At 55.6% G+C, this 18077-nt stretch overlaps 1 protein-coding gene across 1 annotated transcript in view; it reads left to right on the top strand.

Annotated features, from left to right (window-relative positions):
* Positions 1-18077, top strand: part of CAPN13 (calpain 13) — a 49166-nt gene that overhangs the window by 13745 nt on the left and 17344 nt on the right. Inside the window, exons 4-9 of the mRNA XM_036263563.1 lie at positions 2392-2525; positions 6660-6854; positions 7723-7777; positions 12027-12112; positions 16321-16395; positions 17495-17640. Of these exons, the coding sequence (XP_036119456.1) occupies positions 2392-2525; positions 6660-6854; positions 7723-7777; positions 12027-12112; positions 16321-16395; positions 17495-17640 (691 nt within the window). The remainder of the gene's footprint in view (positions 1-2391; positions 2526-6659; positions 6855-7722; positions 7778-12026; positions 12113-16320; positions 16396-17494; positions 17641-18077) is intronic.

Raw genomic sequence — 18077 nt, 5'->3', positions numbered from 1 at the left:
TTCCAATTTCATCTTCATTAGATATGAGTAGTTTCTTGAATAACTTCCTCAGATTACACGAGTGTATTTCATTTGTTCTTTCTTAAGAATGATATTTGGGTTGGGTTTAGGATTCTTGGGTTAAATTCCCTTTCCTCAAGAGTCTATAAACATTATCCCATTGTCGTATAGGTTCCTATGTTACAGAAGAAAAAACCCAATGCTAATTTAGGTCCTTACTTTGTATCTAACTGGTTCTCTCAAACTACAAGTTAGTAGGAAGGCTCTTTCTCTCCTAAAAATTTTTCTGGAGTATGTTCAAATGATGCCTTTTAAAAATGTATCCTGCCTGGAATTCAGCAAGCCCTTTCATTCTGAAGACCTGCCTCCTTTTTCTGCCCAGCTAATTACCCCCATTGTTTCTGGGATCCTCCTCCGTCCCGTTCACTCTTCGTGAAGTCCAGTTGTTTGCATCCTGGGTCTCATAACAAGTGCCCAGGTAATGCTGATGTGGCTGGTCCAAGGGTCACACTGAGAAATAGGCCAGAAGGCACAGGGTTCAGCCGTGTCCGAGCTGCCTCGGGGCTGCAAGTGTTGGTCGAGTGACAAGGGGTTAGGACAACTCGAGGCCCAGGCAGGACACGCTCTGCATTTTGGGGTGTTGACGAAAGTCCCCCAGTTGCCCAGAAACAGCTGCAGTGCTGACCTCTGTATATCTCTTCTCGACACTCTGAGCTTGGGCCCTGCTGTTTGGAAAAGGCCCCGGGGCCCGGGCAACGTGGATGCTTTGCCACACACTTCCTGTTTCCCTCAGACACTTGGTGTGGACAGAATGGCACCAGCATGCTTCTTGGAGGGTTCAAACATTGTCTGGATGCCAGCTGTCCTCGCCCAGAGAGGTGACTCCAGAAACTCAGGTCTGAAGCCTCATTTCTGACCAGTCAGGCCATTTGCAACATCTCTGGGACATGATCACATCTGATAAAGGGAGAGCAAGTCTGGTCAACATTACCAGTGTGGGAAGGTGGGGTAAAGGTGACTTTTACTGGGGGACCAACCGGGGAGCTCACTCAAGCCAGGACTCGTTCATTCTGGATGACCTGCAGTGCCTCAGTCACAGGAGGTGCTGAACAAAAAGGCTACTGAAAACCAGTTTCTACTTTCAAAACTGTAGTCTCACGTTCACAGCCTCATCTGGTCCCAGTCATAACAGTATGAGGCAGTTCTTTCTTTTACCCCCATTTGACAGACGAGGAGACTGAGTCACAGAGAATTCAGTGTCTTACCCCATGTCTGTTGCTCAGATAACTAGTGGCAAAACCAGGACTCAGGCACCGTTCCACTGAATGGTTACTGTCTACGACACTACTATCCCATGAAATCCACATCCAGATTAGGCTATCCTTCCAGTACCCCCTTCTAGGAGCTCGGATTAGCTTCCCTTGGTGCTTCAGCCACACTCATGATCTCCCTCTAATGACATCCTCGCTGGCTCTCGGCCTCACCTGCCGGTGCATCTTATTGCAATAGGGACACGAGTCCACAGCTGTGCGGGAACCGGCTGCAGTACAGGGGTTCATTAGTGACCGTGAAAACATCTTTGCTTTGTCTCCGCTGACACCTTTGTGTTGGTCTCCATCTCTGCTTTGAAAGTGCATCCTCAGCTGGATACAACAGCCCAACATCTGGGACACCCAGCTGTGGAGAAGGCCACGTGGATGGCTTCCTGTCAGTGCGAGCAGATGATCGAGCGCATCCACCCGGGCTCACGCGGAGCCCACCTGTCAGAGACTCGCCCTCATCAAGGCTCAGGCCTGAAGCCGACAGGCCTGCTGCTCATTCAGCACAGGGGAGACCAGGGAAGAAACTCCAAAGGCTGGCTTTATTATGAATTTTCCTCATTTGGCGATGTCCTGGGTGAACCATTAAGAGTTGAATGCTGAGGATCAAAACGGTCTGTTTTGGAGAGGACATCTGCTCCCTGTGTGCTCTTAGCAGGGCAATGCCAGCTGGTTGCATTGCCGTCGCTCCGACGGCGGGGCCGGAGGAGGCTGTAGCCACTCCGTCCTCCTGAGCTCTTCTCATCTTTCGGCCTCTGGGCCTTTGCCCACGCTGTCCCTGCCATCTGGATGCCCTCCCCGCCTCTCCTCCACCTCCCAAACCCTGCCTCCCCCCGGCCTTCTGCTCCCAGTCGGCCATAGCCTCTGTATCTACCATCTCCTTTGTCATTCAGCGTCTGCTTCCCCTACTGCCACTTGGTGCCCAGCTGTACCTGGAGTCTCCTGGTTGGAGCTCACAGGCCTTGCCAAAGTGAGGCCAGAGTTAGTAGCAGAGTCGAGCTGGACCCCAAGTCCGCTTCCTCTCTGCTGCACTTTCTGTGACTGACTTGGTCTCGTATCATCTCTCTTCCAGTTCTGGCAGTGCGGCCAGTGGGTGGAGGTGGTGGTTGACGATCGCCTGCCTATCCTGAACAATAAGTTCCTTTTTGTGCATCCTCTCAACGACCAAGAGTTCTGGCCCTGCCTGCTGGAGAAAGCCTATGCCAAGTAAGGGTTGGCCCGCCCCGCCCCGCCCCGCTCCGCCCCCACCCCGCCCCCGCCCCCGCCCCTCAGCCCAGGGCCTGGTGCTGGCCCTGCTGGTGCAGCTACTTGCCCTGAGAGATGCTTCCCCCCAGCCGGCCCTGGGACTTCTGACAGCTTTGCTCAATGCAAGCGGTGCCCCTGGGAGCATCAGAGCCGTTGCCGCCCAGCTGGGCACCCTCCACGAGCAGTCACTGTGTGCAAGGCTGTGCTGGAGCCCTTGGGAGGGATCCAGAGGCGCATAGCAAGGGCTGGGCAGGGCGGGGCTGGACAGAGATACACACTATATCATTGCAAGGGCTGGTATAGGGCCCAAATAAATATAATATCATGGTCATAGTCTGCTGAGAGGGAAGAGGAGAGAGAAAATAATTCTAACTTTTGGACTCAGAATCTGTCTCAGGCTATACAGAGGAAGTTGCATTGGGTGAGGCCTTGAAGGACGGGTAGAACTTCAGCACAGGGAGAAATATGTGGGGGAGGCATCCCCAACAAAGGCAACAATTCCAACAGAGAAGTCTGGGTGGGACGGTTCGAAGTGAGGTCAGGATGGTGGGGGCCTGCGGTGGCTTCTGTGAGATCACATTTAGTGCCGGTAGGGGGAGAAATTGTGTGTTATTGTATCGTCCAAACACCATGATTCAGGGGCTGTCGTCTGGTTGACAAGCTCATAATTTACAAGCACCCTGGTTCCCATGCTTTCCTTGGACTCTTTGGGTTGCTTTCATTCAACAGATGTTCCCTGAGCATTTAACAGTGGCCAGGCGCTGTGCTTGGCACTGGGATGGTCTCAGACTGGCTCATGTGGTGAGTGTGAGAGCACGTGTGTGAATACGACGTCACTTTCTAAAGACCCACACAAGTGAGGGACACATCAGAGCTAGAAATCAACCCTAGGAGAGGAAAGGACGGAGGACCACGTCTTTCAGAAGGAAGTAGGTGGTGGAGAGTGTTGCCTTATGAAGTTTCCTAAAGCCCATCCTACCCAACCCGTCCAGCCCAGGCTCTGAGTGGTGATGTGGTGAGAGGCTCTGCTGAGGTCTGTGGCCACGTGACAGAAGACCACAGGCCCTGCCCAACCCCATCCGGGGCCCTGAGGAGGGTGACAAGCCTGCAGACTGTCCTGGCCCTGTCCTTCTGGAGGTCACTAGCTCAACAGCAAGATGCCTCAAGGCCCCTCCTTTCGCACTCTTCCTTGTGAGCTGCCTCGTGAGAACAGTAACACGGCTGCTCTCTCCAGTGTCGAGAAGAGCTATTCATGAGGATTTGCGCACGAAGCCCAGATCACAGTCAAGGTTGTTGCACCAATTCATATGCTCGGGGAGGTTAATTCATGTCTAAGCTACTTACACACACGTTGCATTATCTTTCCAGTGTGGAGTCAGCCTCACACTTCGGGCCTCGTTTTTTCCTTATGTAAAGGGGGCGGAGGGCCTGGCAGTTCACCTGGGGAATTGGAGAGCTTGTGGAATGAAATGATGACTCTGACCCCATTTTGTTAACAGCTGACCTAAGGCAATCACTGGGCTTGAAAAGAAACGGTAAACTGGACCCGAGTCCACATTCCACTGCCTAAAGAAATCTAGCCGAGGATAAAATGCTTCAAACTAGTAAGCTGTTTAGAAGCTTTTCCCTCTATCCGAAGGAGGAAGTTACAGAACGCAGGGTGAACCAAATAGAATTACAGCATGTGAGAGCTGCAGCCACTGCCGTCAGCACCTGGCTCTGCCTCCTCCTTTGAGATAAGAGGACACAGGCTCAGAGAGTGAAATGACTTGCCCAAGGTCACCGGGTGTTTGAGGCCAAGCTGGAGGGAGACTGGTCCTCCCGGGTCACATGTTCCTCTCTCACCCCTTCACACCGTCAGTCCTACAGAAGAAGGATTTGTCTCTTGCTTCTTCGGAACCCAGAGTCCGGCACCAGGGAACACAGCACCAGCGCAGAACCCCTCTGCCCAGGTGCAGAGGGCCCCTCCCCTCGGGGCAGAGGCACTGACGAGTGAATAGGTGGACTCCAGCTTCCCACTGTCCCTGTGGCTGGGAGTATGGAAATGCACTGGTCAAGGCAGCTGAAGTGGGGATCTGTGTTTGCAGATTTTCCCCCCGAGGTCATAACACAGAGAGGGGAGGGGGCGAGCGGGCCGCTGCCTGCCAACCCTTCCAGAGTGTCTGCAGTTACGAATTGCCGCATTTCAACATCCTTTCTGGCTCTGACTCAGACATCTGCATTCTCCCCTCTTTCCCATCTTTTCGGGGAAGAGACATGTCCCCCAAAATGAGGCCGAAGCAGAGGGGTGAGAACAAGGCTTTCTCAGAATTTCTGGGTTCAGGGGACCAGGCGCAGTGACAGGCGGGGTGAGCGACCTTCTCGCTCTCTCTCCTTCCTTTTCTATCTCCCGGCAGCAAAGGGGGCTAAGAATAGCTGCCATGTGTCTGAGGCATCAGCAGAATTTGTGAGCTCGTGTGTGTGAAGCAGAGCGATAGCTCCTCGTCCAAACACCCGAAGCTGCTGGGACAGGCTTTGTGGGCACTGCAGAGAGACAGAGGCCGTGGAAGGTACTGAGCAGGGGCTCCTGTCCACTGTCTCCGTGGTGACTGCAGAATGTGTGGGTGCAAGACGTCAGACAAGGTCCACAGACCCTGAGGACACAGGCTGAAGTGACAGGACAGAGCCTGGAGGTGCTTTTCTGGACTGACCCCTGTGCAGCCTCCTGAAACTGAGCGGCGGGTGGGGGGGCTGAGTGTATTGCCAGGGAAGGGCTATTGCAGGCAGGAGGTCATGCTGCTGGGCTCAGAAGTGGGTTCCAGAACCCCGGTCTCTGTGAACTTCCAGTGCCCTCAGCAGAGCCCTCTTAACCTGCGACCTGGAGCCACCGAACCTGTGGGAAATCAGGACAGTCAGACCCAACCAGGCGTAGTCAAGATCAAAGGTGAGCTTTGTGGTTGGTCAAGCAGATACCCACAGATAAGAGTCTAGGCATAGCCCTGAGTCAGACAGGGAGGGAAAGATAAGATTTAGAACCAGTTTGCTGACAAGTTGAGCTCGGTCACGTGGTTGTCCTGCAGCATGGCCATTCTGTCCTATGAATCCTTAGCTGTCTTTACGAAAAGACTTTCTAAGCCATCCTCGGCCTCTGTGCCTGGGACGGTGTCCTGCTTGATGGCGGCTTGATGTGTGTTTGCTGAAGCGAGTTTGTGTGAATTCTGGTGACGCTCGGAAGAGAGGATGACAGGGGTGGAAATAGGGTGACAAAGGGGTGTCCGAGCCCCAGACCAGATCCAGTCGACCTCGCTGTTGCGGGTGGAAGGCTGAGGACAGGGAGGGAAAGGGTCTGTCCAAGGCTGCAGCCCCCTTAGAGGCAGCCGCAGGGATGGCCCAGGCCCCTGATCCCTGTGTGACTTGTATTACCAGAAAGAAGGCTGTGGTAGGAATGTCCCTATGCCACAGGCCTACGGAGGGCTTGGCATCTTCACCCGTCACCTATGTTATCTCCCTGATGACGCTGGGGCGCTACCTCTGAGAACGGGAACGGGAAACCTGGGTCATGTTTGGACAGCGTGAGGACAGAGGCAGGCATCGGGGTTGTGGACTGTGGGCGCTCCGAGGGCGGGAATGGGGTCCCGTTCATCTCTGAGTGCTCAGTGCCTAGCGTGATACCCGCACACGGTAAGCACTTACCACTGCTGTTAAACTGAACAGGCAACAGTGGGTCCTCATCATAATTACATCTAGTATTTATCAAGGGCTCTCCACGAGCCAGGCACTACACCAAGTCCAGCCCCATGAAGTTAAGTGACTTGTCCGAGGTCAAGCAACTAAGCACATGGTGAGGTTGGACCTGAGCCCTGGCTGCGCTCCAGCCCCTGCAGTGCTGACCTCTGCACAGTACTGCCCGGCCTGGGCTGCCCGGGCCCGAGCCGCCAGGGAAAGGATGGGCTGCGGGCGGCAGGGCTAGAATCTCCATCCAGGCACACGGATGCCGTGGCCCGAGGGGGGGATGGGCAGTCCTTCACCTGGGAAACAGAGCTCAGGTGTTAGCTTCCCTTCCCAAGGGTCTCACTGACGGCCCCACAGGAGTTTCGGTCTGACTTTCCCTCCCAGGTTTCATGGATCCTACTTCCACCTGCACTACGGCCACCTCCCCGATGCGCTGGTGGACCTCACGGGAGGGGTGGTCACCAGCATCGACCTGCACGCCTCCCCTTCCGACCTGGTGCAGATGATACAGGCAGCAGCTCAGGCAGGCTCCCTGATGACCTGCGGCACGCCAGCCGGGGTGAGTAGACCAGAAAGCCTGTGCATGGGTTCGAGTCTCTCCTCACCCAGCAGTGCTCGGCCGCTGGTTCATTCCACTAGGGAGGGGAATGGTCAGCGCCACGGGAGCCCTGACACTGTGCTTGACGAGCCCACATCACTTCGTTCTCAGGACGGCCTCCCTCTGAGCCAGGGCTGCACCATTCGCTTGCAGAAGGGGAAATGGGCCCAGAGGCCAAGGAAAACACTCATCACTCCGCCGGGGGCTGAGCGGGTTTGCAGGTTGCCGTCTGAATGTTGCCGTCTGACTCCAAAGCCTTGGCCTAATCATTTCTTTGGCCGGCACGGGGCCCTTTGGTTCTCACTGTTTCTAAGGCAACCTTCCAAGGGCAGCTCGTCCCATCTTAAAAAGTCGGGGCAACCTTCCAAATTATTAGTCTGTTCTGAGATGGCCAGTCCCCTACTCACAAGGATGCTTCCTTCACTCTTTAAACATGTGGCCTTTGAGTCACACATCCCTAACCCAAAATGCCACCCCAAAACTAAGACGCACTCTAAGCCCCAATTCCTCATAGCAGGGGGGTACACCCCGCAGACAGGCTTCCTGCTGTCTCCTTGGCCACGAGTGACTGGAGGAGCAAGCAGCCCCATGCTCAGGACCCCACGGGGGCTCTGTCAGTGGTGGGGTGGTCTCTTGAGGTGTGACATGCCTGGGGCCTCAACCCCAGCAGCCTTTGACTCTGCCCCGGAAGAGTCCAGGAGTATGTGCCGTCCTAACGTGAGTCCGTGGGACACTTTCATCCAGCCTCGGCTCCGCTGCCGTGAACTGTGCTTTGTTTCTTGGAGAAACCTCTGAAAGTCTAATGCATGGTCTGCTGTTCTCCTGTAAGCCCACAGGGGAGGCCATGAGAATGGAGAACGGCCTGGTGAGTCAGCATGCCTACACCGTGACCCGAGCCGGGCAGGTAAGGCTCCCCGGGCCCGTGTTCTGCTCCTCGGAACACGAGCCAGAATCGCATGCCTTCGGCAAGCCCAGCAAAGCTGGACCGAGTGCTTACCACACGTACCCGTGGCGGCACCCATCACAGACAGCCCGGGCCTTCTACTCACCCAGAAGTCCGGGTGCCCAGGACTCTCGTCCCCCAGGCCCCCAGGGGTCCTGCTGTCCTGGAGGTGATCTCAGGCAGGGTGTCGAGCCAGACTGGGAGGGTACCCAAAGGAAAGCAGAATGAACTAGCCAGTCGCCTCTAGGGGAAGTCTTGCCCTCAAGGGTTTTATTTGTAACATACCAATCAAACTGCTGTAACTAACAGACCCTCCAAAATACAGGGCTCAAACAAGGTCAAGTTCGTTTTTCTTTCAAGTAAGCAGGTGATTCGAGAGCCAGAAGATGGCTCCACCATCCACAACACTGGACTTGTACCTGTGAGCCCCGGTCAGCTGGCCGTTCCCGGTGCCCTCCCCCCAGCCCGGGGAAGAGACAGAGGCCAGGGGAAACCTCTGCATCCTTTTGCAAGGCACACCTCGGAAAAGGCACACACCGTGTCCTCCCAGATCCCAATCACCTGAACCCAAACATGTGGCCACACTGCGGCCCCACGGAGGCTGGAAAACCTGCTGTCAGGCTGGGCCACCACGTGCTGAAACGTTATTCCCAAGGAGGGGGAGGGGGGCCACTGGAGGGCAGTCTTTTCCCGGCGGCAGAGCTGGGTGCACAGAAACGCGCAGTTATTGCGTGCAGTATCGCTTGGTCTGGAAAACACTCCCAAAGGCCAGCTTCCTCCCTTCATAAATGAAGAAGCGGAGCTGAGAGGGGACTGTCTTTCCCAAGGTCACACAGCTACCCGAAGTGGCCGGGCCGCGACACCACAGCTCCTCAGGCCCCTCTGTGTGTGTCATGCAGCCAGGCTGTGATGACTTCCCACAAATATTCCCCCATCTCCGGATTCCCCCAAATCTGAGGTCTAACCGTGTCCTCCGGGCCTGAGAGAGAGCACTCCAAACTGCAGGGGACACTTTCACAGGCACTCGGGGCCAGGCAGGCAGTGTGGGGTCCGGGCCCGCTCTCTCCCGCCTGCCGTCCCTCTCTCTGCTTCAGTTTGTCTCTCTCCTGTCCTGTGACCTAAGGCCGTTGCTCTGTTGTTTCGTGTTTTGGTGAGTGCTCCAATCCACGGAACAGGGACAATATCTTCCGTCGCCCGACAGAGATCAGGAACAAGTTGCTTCCTCTGCACTGCACCTGGGAAACGAGGCACCGCCAGTGGTGGTGGGTCCGTGAGCCAGTGCACTCGCGTGAACGAATGAATGCATTTGTCCTCGGCCCATGAAGATGATGTCACTGATCCTTCATCACAGATCACATGTGATGAGCTCAAAACACTTTCCCCACAATCAAGGAAGACGTTGTCCTGATGAACCCAGGGTCTCCAGACTCCCTTCCCTGAAGTCTCTGTGGGGACAGCCAGCACCATCCTCACGCTTGGCCATGTACAGACATTGCTCCCCACAACTCCCCTGGCCCAAATGTGGACAAGTCTAGGCTAGAGACAGGCATCGGTTTCCTTGTGTGTCAGACTTGATCAGGTGGCAGAGCTGCCTGGGTTGCTGTATCGACAAGACCGTGGCTCTGGTCCGCATTCCGGGAAAGAGGGACCATATCTGTGCTGGGCATGGACTGGAAGGGCCTGCATCTCCATCGCTGGCCAGGCCCTGGTTACACATGGAAAAGCCTTTGTTTCTCCTCTGAACACAGAGGAGGAGGGACCTGTGTGCTGAGAGGTCCAGGTGGCCATGGATGGATATGGTCCCCACAGTCTGGGCATGGGGGTGGCAGCGACCGTCAGGTTAGGAGCCGTCTCGTGAACACCACAGGCTGGCACGGAGGTGAACTCAGGAGTCAGGCTGTGGGCTCAACTGGGGTGTGGGCTCCAAATGATTCCTGTCACAATGTGAATGTTTGCACCCCCACAGCACATGCTGTGAGCTGTTCTTATAATGCAGTCAGTGGTCCGAACAGGCACCTCCCCTGTGAAGGCCGGTGATCAAAACCGCGTATCCTGTAGGGTCCGTGCTGCCACTCCCAGCCTCTGCTCTGTGCTCACCAGCCTGGGAGACCCTCTGTGAAGAGTGAATACTACTTGGATATTCACAATGGGCATGAACATTTTAAAGGCTTTGAGAAGGCCTGTATTAACCAGACAGGTACACCTTAGTTTGAATCAACCATGAGAACTTTTTCTAGGAATAAGTATTGACAGCCTGTGGAACTACCATTTGAGAGAACACATTTAAGGAAACACCGGGGCAGAGATTAGCTGTCATCTCAGACGGACCCCTGACCACCCGGCCACGGTCCCTGTGGTCACCAGCACTGACAAAAAACAGGGCAGTCAGATGAGGAGCCAAGAACTTGACTTGGTTAAACATTTCTCCTCCAGAGAGAGGAGGCTGTCACTCTGCAAGCGCTGAGATTAAACCAGCCCATAAATGCGGTGTGCTTTTTAATCTGCTCATCCTCCCTTTGGGCGGGACACGGACAGGAAGATAAGTGAAACTGGCATTTTTTATTATGTACCTAGCTTGGTCCGTGACTCCCCTGGGCAAGCGGTGAGTGTTTATCTGCATGCCTCATTTAGCCCCTCCAGCACCCTCCAATCACTGGCTGCTGTTCTCCCCTGTGCCCAGCTGAGCCCTTGACTGTCTGTTAGGCATTGAGGGGGGCTCGTTAAGCGCTCCGGGCCACTGGGCGACCGTTATTCCTGTCCTGCGTATGGGCTCCACCCGGTGCTGGCGGTCAACACATTGTGTGCAAAGCCCGCAGCACTCCATGGTAGGGCAGAGAGGGGCAGGAAACAGGGTCTGTGCCAGGAGCCCCTTATCCCGTGTGGCATTTAAAGCCAGAGTACCTTCCACTGCGATGTAGCCAAAGAGAGAAGCTGATCAGGAAAAGCCGCGGAAAAGATCATGACCCAAGCTGGGTTCTCGGACCCTCATCTGACTGCATTGCTCCTCCGTGGCAATGCTTTGCGGGTGATCACGTGGCCTTGGCCAGGTGGCTTCGGGTTCTGTGCAGGATCAGGTTCCCAGCCACATCGAAGCAAGGGCTGGACGCCATCCAGCCGCAGTTCTAAAACTACGAGCCTGGGCTTTGGAGACTGGCAGGGTTAGGGTCAGAATTCTGCCTCTGCCACTTACTCTGTGGCCTTGGGAATGTGGCTGAACCTCTGATGCTCAATTTCCTCCTCTACCAGACCAGATTGTATACAAATCTACCTCGGAGGACTGAAGGCTGTAACCCACATCAGGAACTCAGCTGGAGCCTGGTGCGGAGCACACAGGTTCTTCTCCATGGGACGCTGTTCCGCTCGGCCTCCTCTGACCTGGAGTCACTAACCACGTCCGCCCCTCCCTCGCCCTCCAGGCCTCTGTCTCCGCAGACATTAGCACAGATCAATAGCACAGCTACAACTCGATCATACTTTAATTTCTCTCGCCAGGCTGAGGGCTCCTGCATCCGGGACTGAGGGTTCAAAGGCTGCCATAATTTCATTGTAATTTTTCAACAGACCTGCCCTCTGGCCTCAGTGGTCTGAAGGAGCAAATGGACCAGCTTCCTGGTCTGGGAGTAAGTGATGAGGAGGCCCCCGGAGGAAAGGGACGTCCCAGCCATCAAGGCGCCCTGCTCGTCACCAGAGGCGCGCGGGATGAGGCAGCCCCAGACCTCTGGATCCCCCGTGGTCCCAGTCTTGCTCCCGTCCTCCTTGCTCAGGGCTGTGGAGACCCGGCACAGCTCCCAGTGGGGACTGGAAGGGAAGCAGCAGGTCTGGGTAGAGATACCAGCTGCGACAGGCCCTGCAGGAGGCTAGGGAGCTGGAAAGTTACCCTGTCCGCAGCCCGAGGCGACATCCCGGGCTACTTACCGCCGTTAAGTCGCGGCCACTCAGTCCCTGATGTAGCCTCATGGAACGGACCTTGCACCTGCCCCAGGAGGCGCTGAGCAGAAAGGGGCCGTTTTCTCCTCTGTCTCATTCCGACCCCATGCAGGCAGGGCACATTGATTTTTATTTTTCCTTTCAATATTTTTTTTTCTGGCTGCAGCCAAATGAGGTCAGAAGTTAAATGAGTCCTTGGAGGTGAAAAGCAGCTGCATTCATCGCCCCTCTTTCTGCGGACTTCTGCTGGAGATCTCTGACAGCTTCCTCTCTGTTCTTCCAGATTCAGTACAGGAGGGGCCAGGAAGACCTCGTCTGCCTGTGGAACCCCTGGGGCAAGACCGAATGGCAAGGGCGCTGGAGTGACGGGTATGGTTTCTGAAAACCTGTCTGTCTGTCACTGACACCCGTGTTCAGAGAGTCCCCTGCCCCAGAGGGTGGCATCTGTCTCCCCTGCTGTGGATCTCACCGCGGGCTTTTCCAGTTCACACTGCGTGTCTGTCAGTCCATCTCACACTCCCATGATGCCATTCACCAAACACCTATTAGGCACCGGCTCGTACAGTCTGTACTGAGCACACTGTTAGGCGGGTGCTGTGGGATCTACACAGACAAGAAGGCCCAGTGCCTGTCCTCCCTCCGGAAGGGCTCCACCTGGCCGAGAGAGCTGGAGACAGGGCGTCTCATCCCATGAATGGATCATAAGGAATTCTGGTCCTGATGATGCCATGTCCTCAGGATGAAAGACTTCATTTGGAGGGTGGGGGGGCCAAGTAACTGAGGCAAAGATCTGGGTGATCATTTTACTCAGTCCAGCTGGGCTGATGTCCTGTCCTGCTGACCTGGACTCACGTGTGACCGGTGCCTGGACTAGCACCTTGCTCAGGGTGCGAGTGATGGAGCAAGCAGGTCTCAGATGCCCCTGTTGGCCACACCCCAGGCAGCTGCTCTCGGGCCCAGCTGACCAGCAGGGGCCTGGCTCTGTGGTGAGGTTTCTGGAAGCTGGGCTGGCATTTCCCAGCTGCCAGGAAGACTGGTCCCTGATCCCCACCCCTGCTGAGAATGAGATGGCAGTCCTGAGAGGGACAGGGGACGACTGCTGCTTGTTCCTCTGGGCAGCAGTGGGGCCCAGACTTGTGGCCTTCCTCTGAGGGCCCGTGTGGATCCACAAGAAGAGGCCAGCCACAGCTGCCTTGGGGGGTGGGGGCGGGGGGTGGGGAGGGGCAGGATGTGGGGGAAGGGGTGGGGTGTGGGGGGAGGGGAGGTGTGGGGTAGGGGAGGGGAGGGGTGGGGGGAGGAGTGAGATATGGGGGAGGGTGGGGTGTGGGAAGGAGTGGGGTGTGGGGGAGGGGCGGAATGTGGGGGGAGGGTGGGGTGTGGGGGGAGGGGCCGGGGTGTGGGGCCATGGAAGAGGGAAAGAACAGGATTTGAAAGGAAATGCAAAGCATTCAAACAGGAGAACAGGACCCAACAAGCAGTGAAAATCATCCAGTGAAAAGGGGGTTCTAGGAGGCGAATGCAGAGTGGGCCAGTGTCCCAGCCTCAACTCCCAGCCACTCCGCGTGTGGAGCAGTGGCCCAGGCTGGGCTGTGGGCTGTGGAGGGGACCGCTGATCCTGTGTGAGCCCCGCAGCGGGTGTGAGCCTGCACCAGGCGGCTGCCAGCGAAAGGGAGATGGAGAGACACTGGGTAGAGGGTAGGAAGTATGGGAGAGAGGGAGCAGGAGGAAATGAGCAACAGGAATTCACAGCATAAACCTGGGTGTGATCTCAGGGGTCCCCTGGAGACCTGGGCGACGAATCCCCTCCAAAGAAGGGGAACGAATTTGCAAAACCAGGAGCCGCTGGACAATGTTTTTGCTCAGCGGCCCCTCCTCTGTTTCTCTTGCCTCTGTCCTTCCTTCCTTCCCAGGGCTACCCATTGCCCTTTCTGATGAAAATCTTAACAACCTCTGGCCCTTGCCAAGTCTCCTCAATCATCACCCGAGCTGCCAAATAAAGCCTGGGGGTGATACAATCAGCTAGATCCCTATTCTGAGTTGGCCAATGAGCTAGGACCGGAAGGGTGACAAACGTCAATGCCACAGTGCCCTGGGGTAGGAGAACAGGCCTCAGATTCAGGAGTTGATGTTTCGTGGCCACATCTCCCATGCCAAATACCAAATGACCAGGGAGGCAGCAAGGGACGTGTGAGATCAGGAAAGAGACGCCTGTGGCGGGCTGGCACCTGTTCAGGGAAAGCTTCTTGAATGAGATTGAACTTGAGTTCAACTTCCAAAATAGAGTCTGACTCACTTCCGAAGGGATCACTGTAGGCGGGGACAGGTAGGCCACTGTGCGGAGCCAGGAGCATCTGCAGTGTGTTCACGGCCAGCAAGCTGGCCTGATGCAGGGGAACTGGGGAGAGAGGTGTTGGGAGCTGGGGCTGAGCCTTTGCCGGCCTAGAAGCTTGGATTTACACCCGGTGGGTCTATGAAGGCCTCTGAGCAGAGGAGAGAGGTGTGCACAGCGGGCCCGGGGAGATGGACCTGGCAGTACCTGCTCTGTAGGGTCAGGTGTTTGGGCTGAACGTGGAGGTTCACCATGTCCCACAGAACCAGGCTGGAAGGAAGCGGCGGGGCTGCTAGGTCACTGTTTCCATGCAGGTGGTGGGTTTTCTCCCTCCTCTTTAAAGAATGGGGATGGAGGGAGCGAGCCGGATGGTCTAATCTCAGTCCCAGTTGAAATGTCAGCCGTACTCATTTAAAGGCAAACTTGCATGAATCAATAGCATATTGATTTACACTACACTTATTTTCCCTTACACGCTGCCGAAAATGTAATTATCGCTTAATTATAAAATTATCATTTTACAATAGCATGTCAGACTGGCTCAGCCTGCAGCCAGGCACCTGAGGGGTGGCCCCTGCCTTGCTCTCCCAGCACAGGGGTGACCCCGGCCCTCGGTGTGAGCCACTCGCAGAGAAAGATGCGCTCTCTGCCCTCTGTGCCTCCGGGGCATGTTGCTTCTGGGCACGCCTCCACTTTGCGGGGTGAGCTGAGGAGGGGCGCCTGTTCCCTTCTGCCTGTGAGGGTCTCCTCCTTCACCACAGCCCTAGGACTAGCTTTGGGAACACATGACCCCAATGACGTGGATAATTTTAATTATCGATTAAGCAAACAAACAATGATTGCATGCCTACTGTGTGCCATGTCACACCCCGGCGAGGATACCATCACCCTGGTGAGCGAGGCCCAGTGATCTCGTGGAACCTGGAGACTGGCGAGGGGACAGCGAGGCAGGGCGCTCTGGAAAGGCAGTAGCGCTGGGAACGCGGAGGGCGGCAGGGGAAGGGGAGGACCGAATGCTGCGGAAGTGACCCATGGGAGAAGCCATAGGCAGCAGCATACAGGAGCTGAGCAGTCTGCTGAGGACGGGCCATTGGAGACATCATTCACTGATAAGTGGCCAGAGTCAGAGCTGACTCAGTGGCAGGTGACACAGACAGTAACAGGTAACAGGGTACCCAGTGCTGAGACAGGAGTGCTGTGGGGCTCTGAGGGGGGCACGGACTCTGGAGGTGGCATGAGTGTCCCAGACAGGGACAAGCAAAGCTTCCAACAAAAGCCCTTTTAGGAGGAAAGATGAGTAAAACCTATTGGGCTGCAGGACCTAAAGGAGGGAGAGTATTCCAGGCAGAAGGAGCATCAAGGTGAAGGTCAAGAGGTGGGGTGGGGGAGGGCACAGGTATTTCTGGGGAAGTGGAGGCCTTCGTTATTGCTGGAGTATAGCATTCAAGGGCGGGCCGGCCGAGCTGGAGAGGTAGGTAGAGGCCAAGGTGCTGTTTCAGGGGTTTGAACTTCATCCTGAGGGTAAAAGGGAACCACGGATGTGTTTGAAGCAGAGAAATGCTATAATCAGATTTCTGGTTTAGAAAGACCGTTTTGAGATCAGTGTGGGGGACTGGATGGGAAAGTGGGCAGGGCTGAGTTCAGGGGGACCACTTAGAAGCCCAAGGGGGGGTCCCTAACCTAGGAAAACAGCCATAGGGGTGGAAATCAGTGGGTGGCCTCATAGGGCTTTAGCAGCTGGACTCAATACGTCGTCCTCATGGGTGACGGTTTGGAGGTGGGGGCGTGAGACAGAACGACTCTCATGTTCTCCTCGGGCAGCAGGAGGAGGCAGAGGATGAGTGCAGTTTGGGACGAGTTAATTTCGGGGTCACTGTGGGGCTCTGATGGAGACGTGGGGTGGACGGTAGCAGGAGTCCATCTGTAGCTCAGGAAAGAGGACCAGACGGGGAACAGCCTGGAAGCCATCAGCATGCAGAGGATGACTGGATCCTGCACTAGGTAGAACGGCCCCTCCACGTGTACCCAGGAACTGCCGGGGACTGTGCAGAGGGTCCCTGTCCTGCCATACGTGGTCGAGATGAAGGGCTCTGGGAGACTCACGCTCTGTCTGTCCATCCTCACCCAGGTCTCCGGAGAGATGAAGGGCTCTGGGAGACTCACGCTCTGTCTGTCCATCCTCGCCCAGGTCTCCGGAGAGATGAAGGGCTCTGGGAGACTCACGCTCTGTCTGTCCATCCTCGCCCAGGTCTCCGGAGTGGGAGGAAACCCACCACCAGCAGAAAGCCCAGCTGTACAAGGACAAAGATGATGGCGAGTTTTGGTATTTACTCTTCTTTTAAAATTATATTTCAAATCTTTGTCAGCTGCCCACACCCTCGGTCGTTTCTCTTTCCCTGAAGTTTTGTGGAGTAGAGATTAGCTTTGCAGAGACCTGTGTGGAGGGAGCCTTTTTCTCCACCGAGACACACAAGCTTTGAGTGGGAAGTTACTGGGGTGCCTCCCTTTGTGAAACAGATATTTCATCTTTGAAATGTTGGAACTTCCAGGGAACGTATGGGAAAAGGGAATATTGCCCCCGGAGCTTTGAAACCAAGTGTCCTAGAAACCGGGAGGCATGGTTTTCATGCCTGTTTCTTCTGGGTTCGTTGGGACCTTGGCGCTCCAGAGTTTCCCTGGCATGAGTTCTGGAGATGACCCTGCGCTCCTGTCCCGCCGGGTCCCGGAGCTCCCAGGGACACCCTGGTGGCATTGCCCAGCAGCTACGTAGGACTGGGTGACTTGAAAACACATTTCTGTCCGTATGCTGTCATCTTAAAGGACAAGAGGGACCTTTCTCTGAGGGCTGTCTGGCTTCCTTAGTGACACTCTAAATGAGACTCCGCCTAGGGGAAGGGAGGCTGGGTCTACGTAATTGAGAACCAGAGGAACAAATGTAAATGTGAAGGAGAAATATTTCCAGTATCTCCACTTCACTCACAGCATAAGGTGGGATTCTAGGTCTTGAATTCATCTTTTTCTGATAAAAACCTCAACAGTGAAATTGCGAAGGGCCCCGGGGAAAGGGGTTTTTCTCACCGCGTGGAGGACTCAGGCGGAGGGAGCCCGGCGGCCCCCTGCTGGCCGCCAGCAGCCTCACAGCTGGACCAGTGGGTCAGGAGATGGGAGTCAGTGAGCAAGCCCTGGCCAGGTGACAGGCAGAACCAGACTCTGACTCTGTCTTGTCCTCCCAACCACCGAGGGAGCAGAAGTGTACTTGACCGCGGTGGACCCAGGAGGAGAATGAGGTTCAGATCTGGGGGTGGGACAGTGGTGCATCAGTGAATACTGTAGCTGACAGGCAAAGGCACAGTGAAGTGATAGGAACCGACCCTGGTGACAAAAATAGTACTCATTAAGTGACATGTGCCTATTTTTAACAGGATGTCATGTCGAGATTTCCAAGAGAACTTCTCCTGCCTGTATGTCTGTAACCAATTTCCAGTCAACATGGGCCTTAAAAACATGCCCCATGAAAGATGGTCCCAGATGACGTTTAAGAGCCACGTGACTCCAGGAAACACCACAGGTAGTTATGACATTGGTCACGATTCCGCCAGACAGGAAGCTGTCGGCCCCAATCCCGTCCTGGCTCCAGGTCTCAGTGGCTCTTGGTTCTGGATCATCAACCCGAAGTTGGAAGGAGAGGGATTTGTCGCCTGAAGGGACAGCTACACTTCTGCAAGGGGAATGGTCACTGGTGGGTGGGCAGGAGAGTCTCACAGGTGCCCCCCCACCCTTCTGCTCTCCCACGGTCCTGAGCTAACCACCACCCACCGCCCAGGGGCAGAAGCACATCCCTGCTCTTCAGCAATTTCCAGGACGAGGGACGGCGTGGAAAGGACACTGGACAAAGGTCACGGCTGGGTTAAACCCTTGTCCTTGCCACATACTGGCTGTGAGACTCTGGGGGTGCAGCAGGTCTCTCTGTCCTCAGCCCCCCCACCTGCAAACAGTGGAGTTGGA

Source organism: Molossus molossus, unplaced genomic scaffold (assembly GCF_014108415.1).
Source record: "Molossus molossus isolate mMolMol1 unplaced genomic scaffold, mMolMol1.p scaffold_m16_p_15, whole genome shotgun sequence".
NCBI classification, from domain to species: domain Eukaryota; kingdom Metazoa; phylum Chordata; class Mammalia; order Chiroptera; family Molossidae; genus Molossus; species Molossus molossus.
The sequence above is the reverse complement of the archived record's forward strand: the minus strand, read 5'-3'. Positions and strand labels throughout refer to the sequence as shown.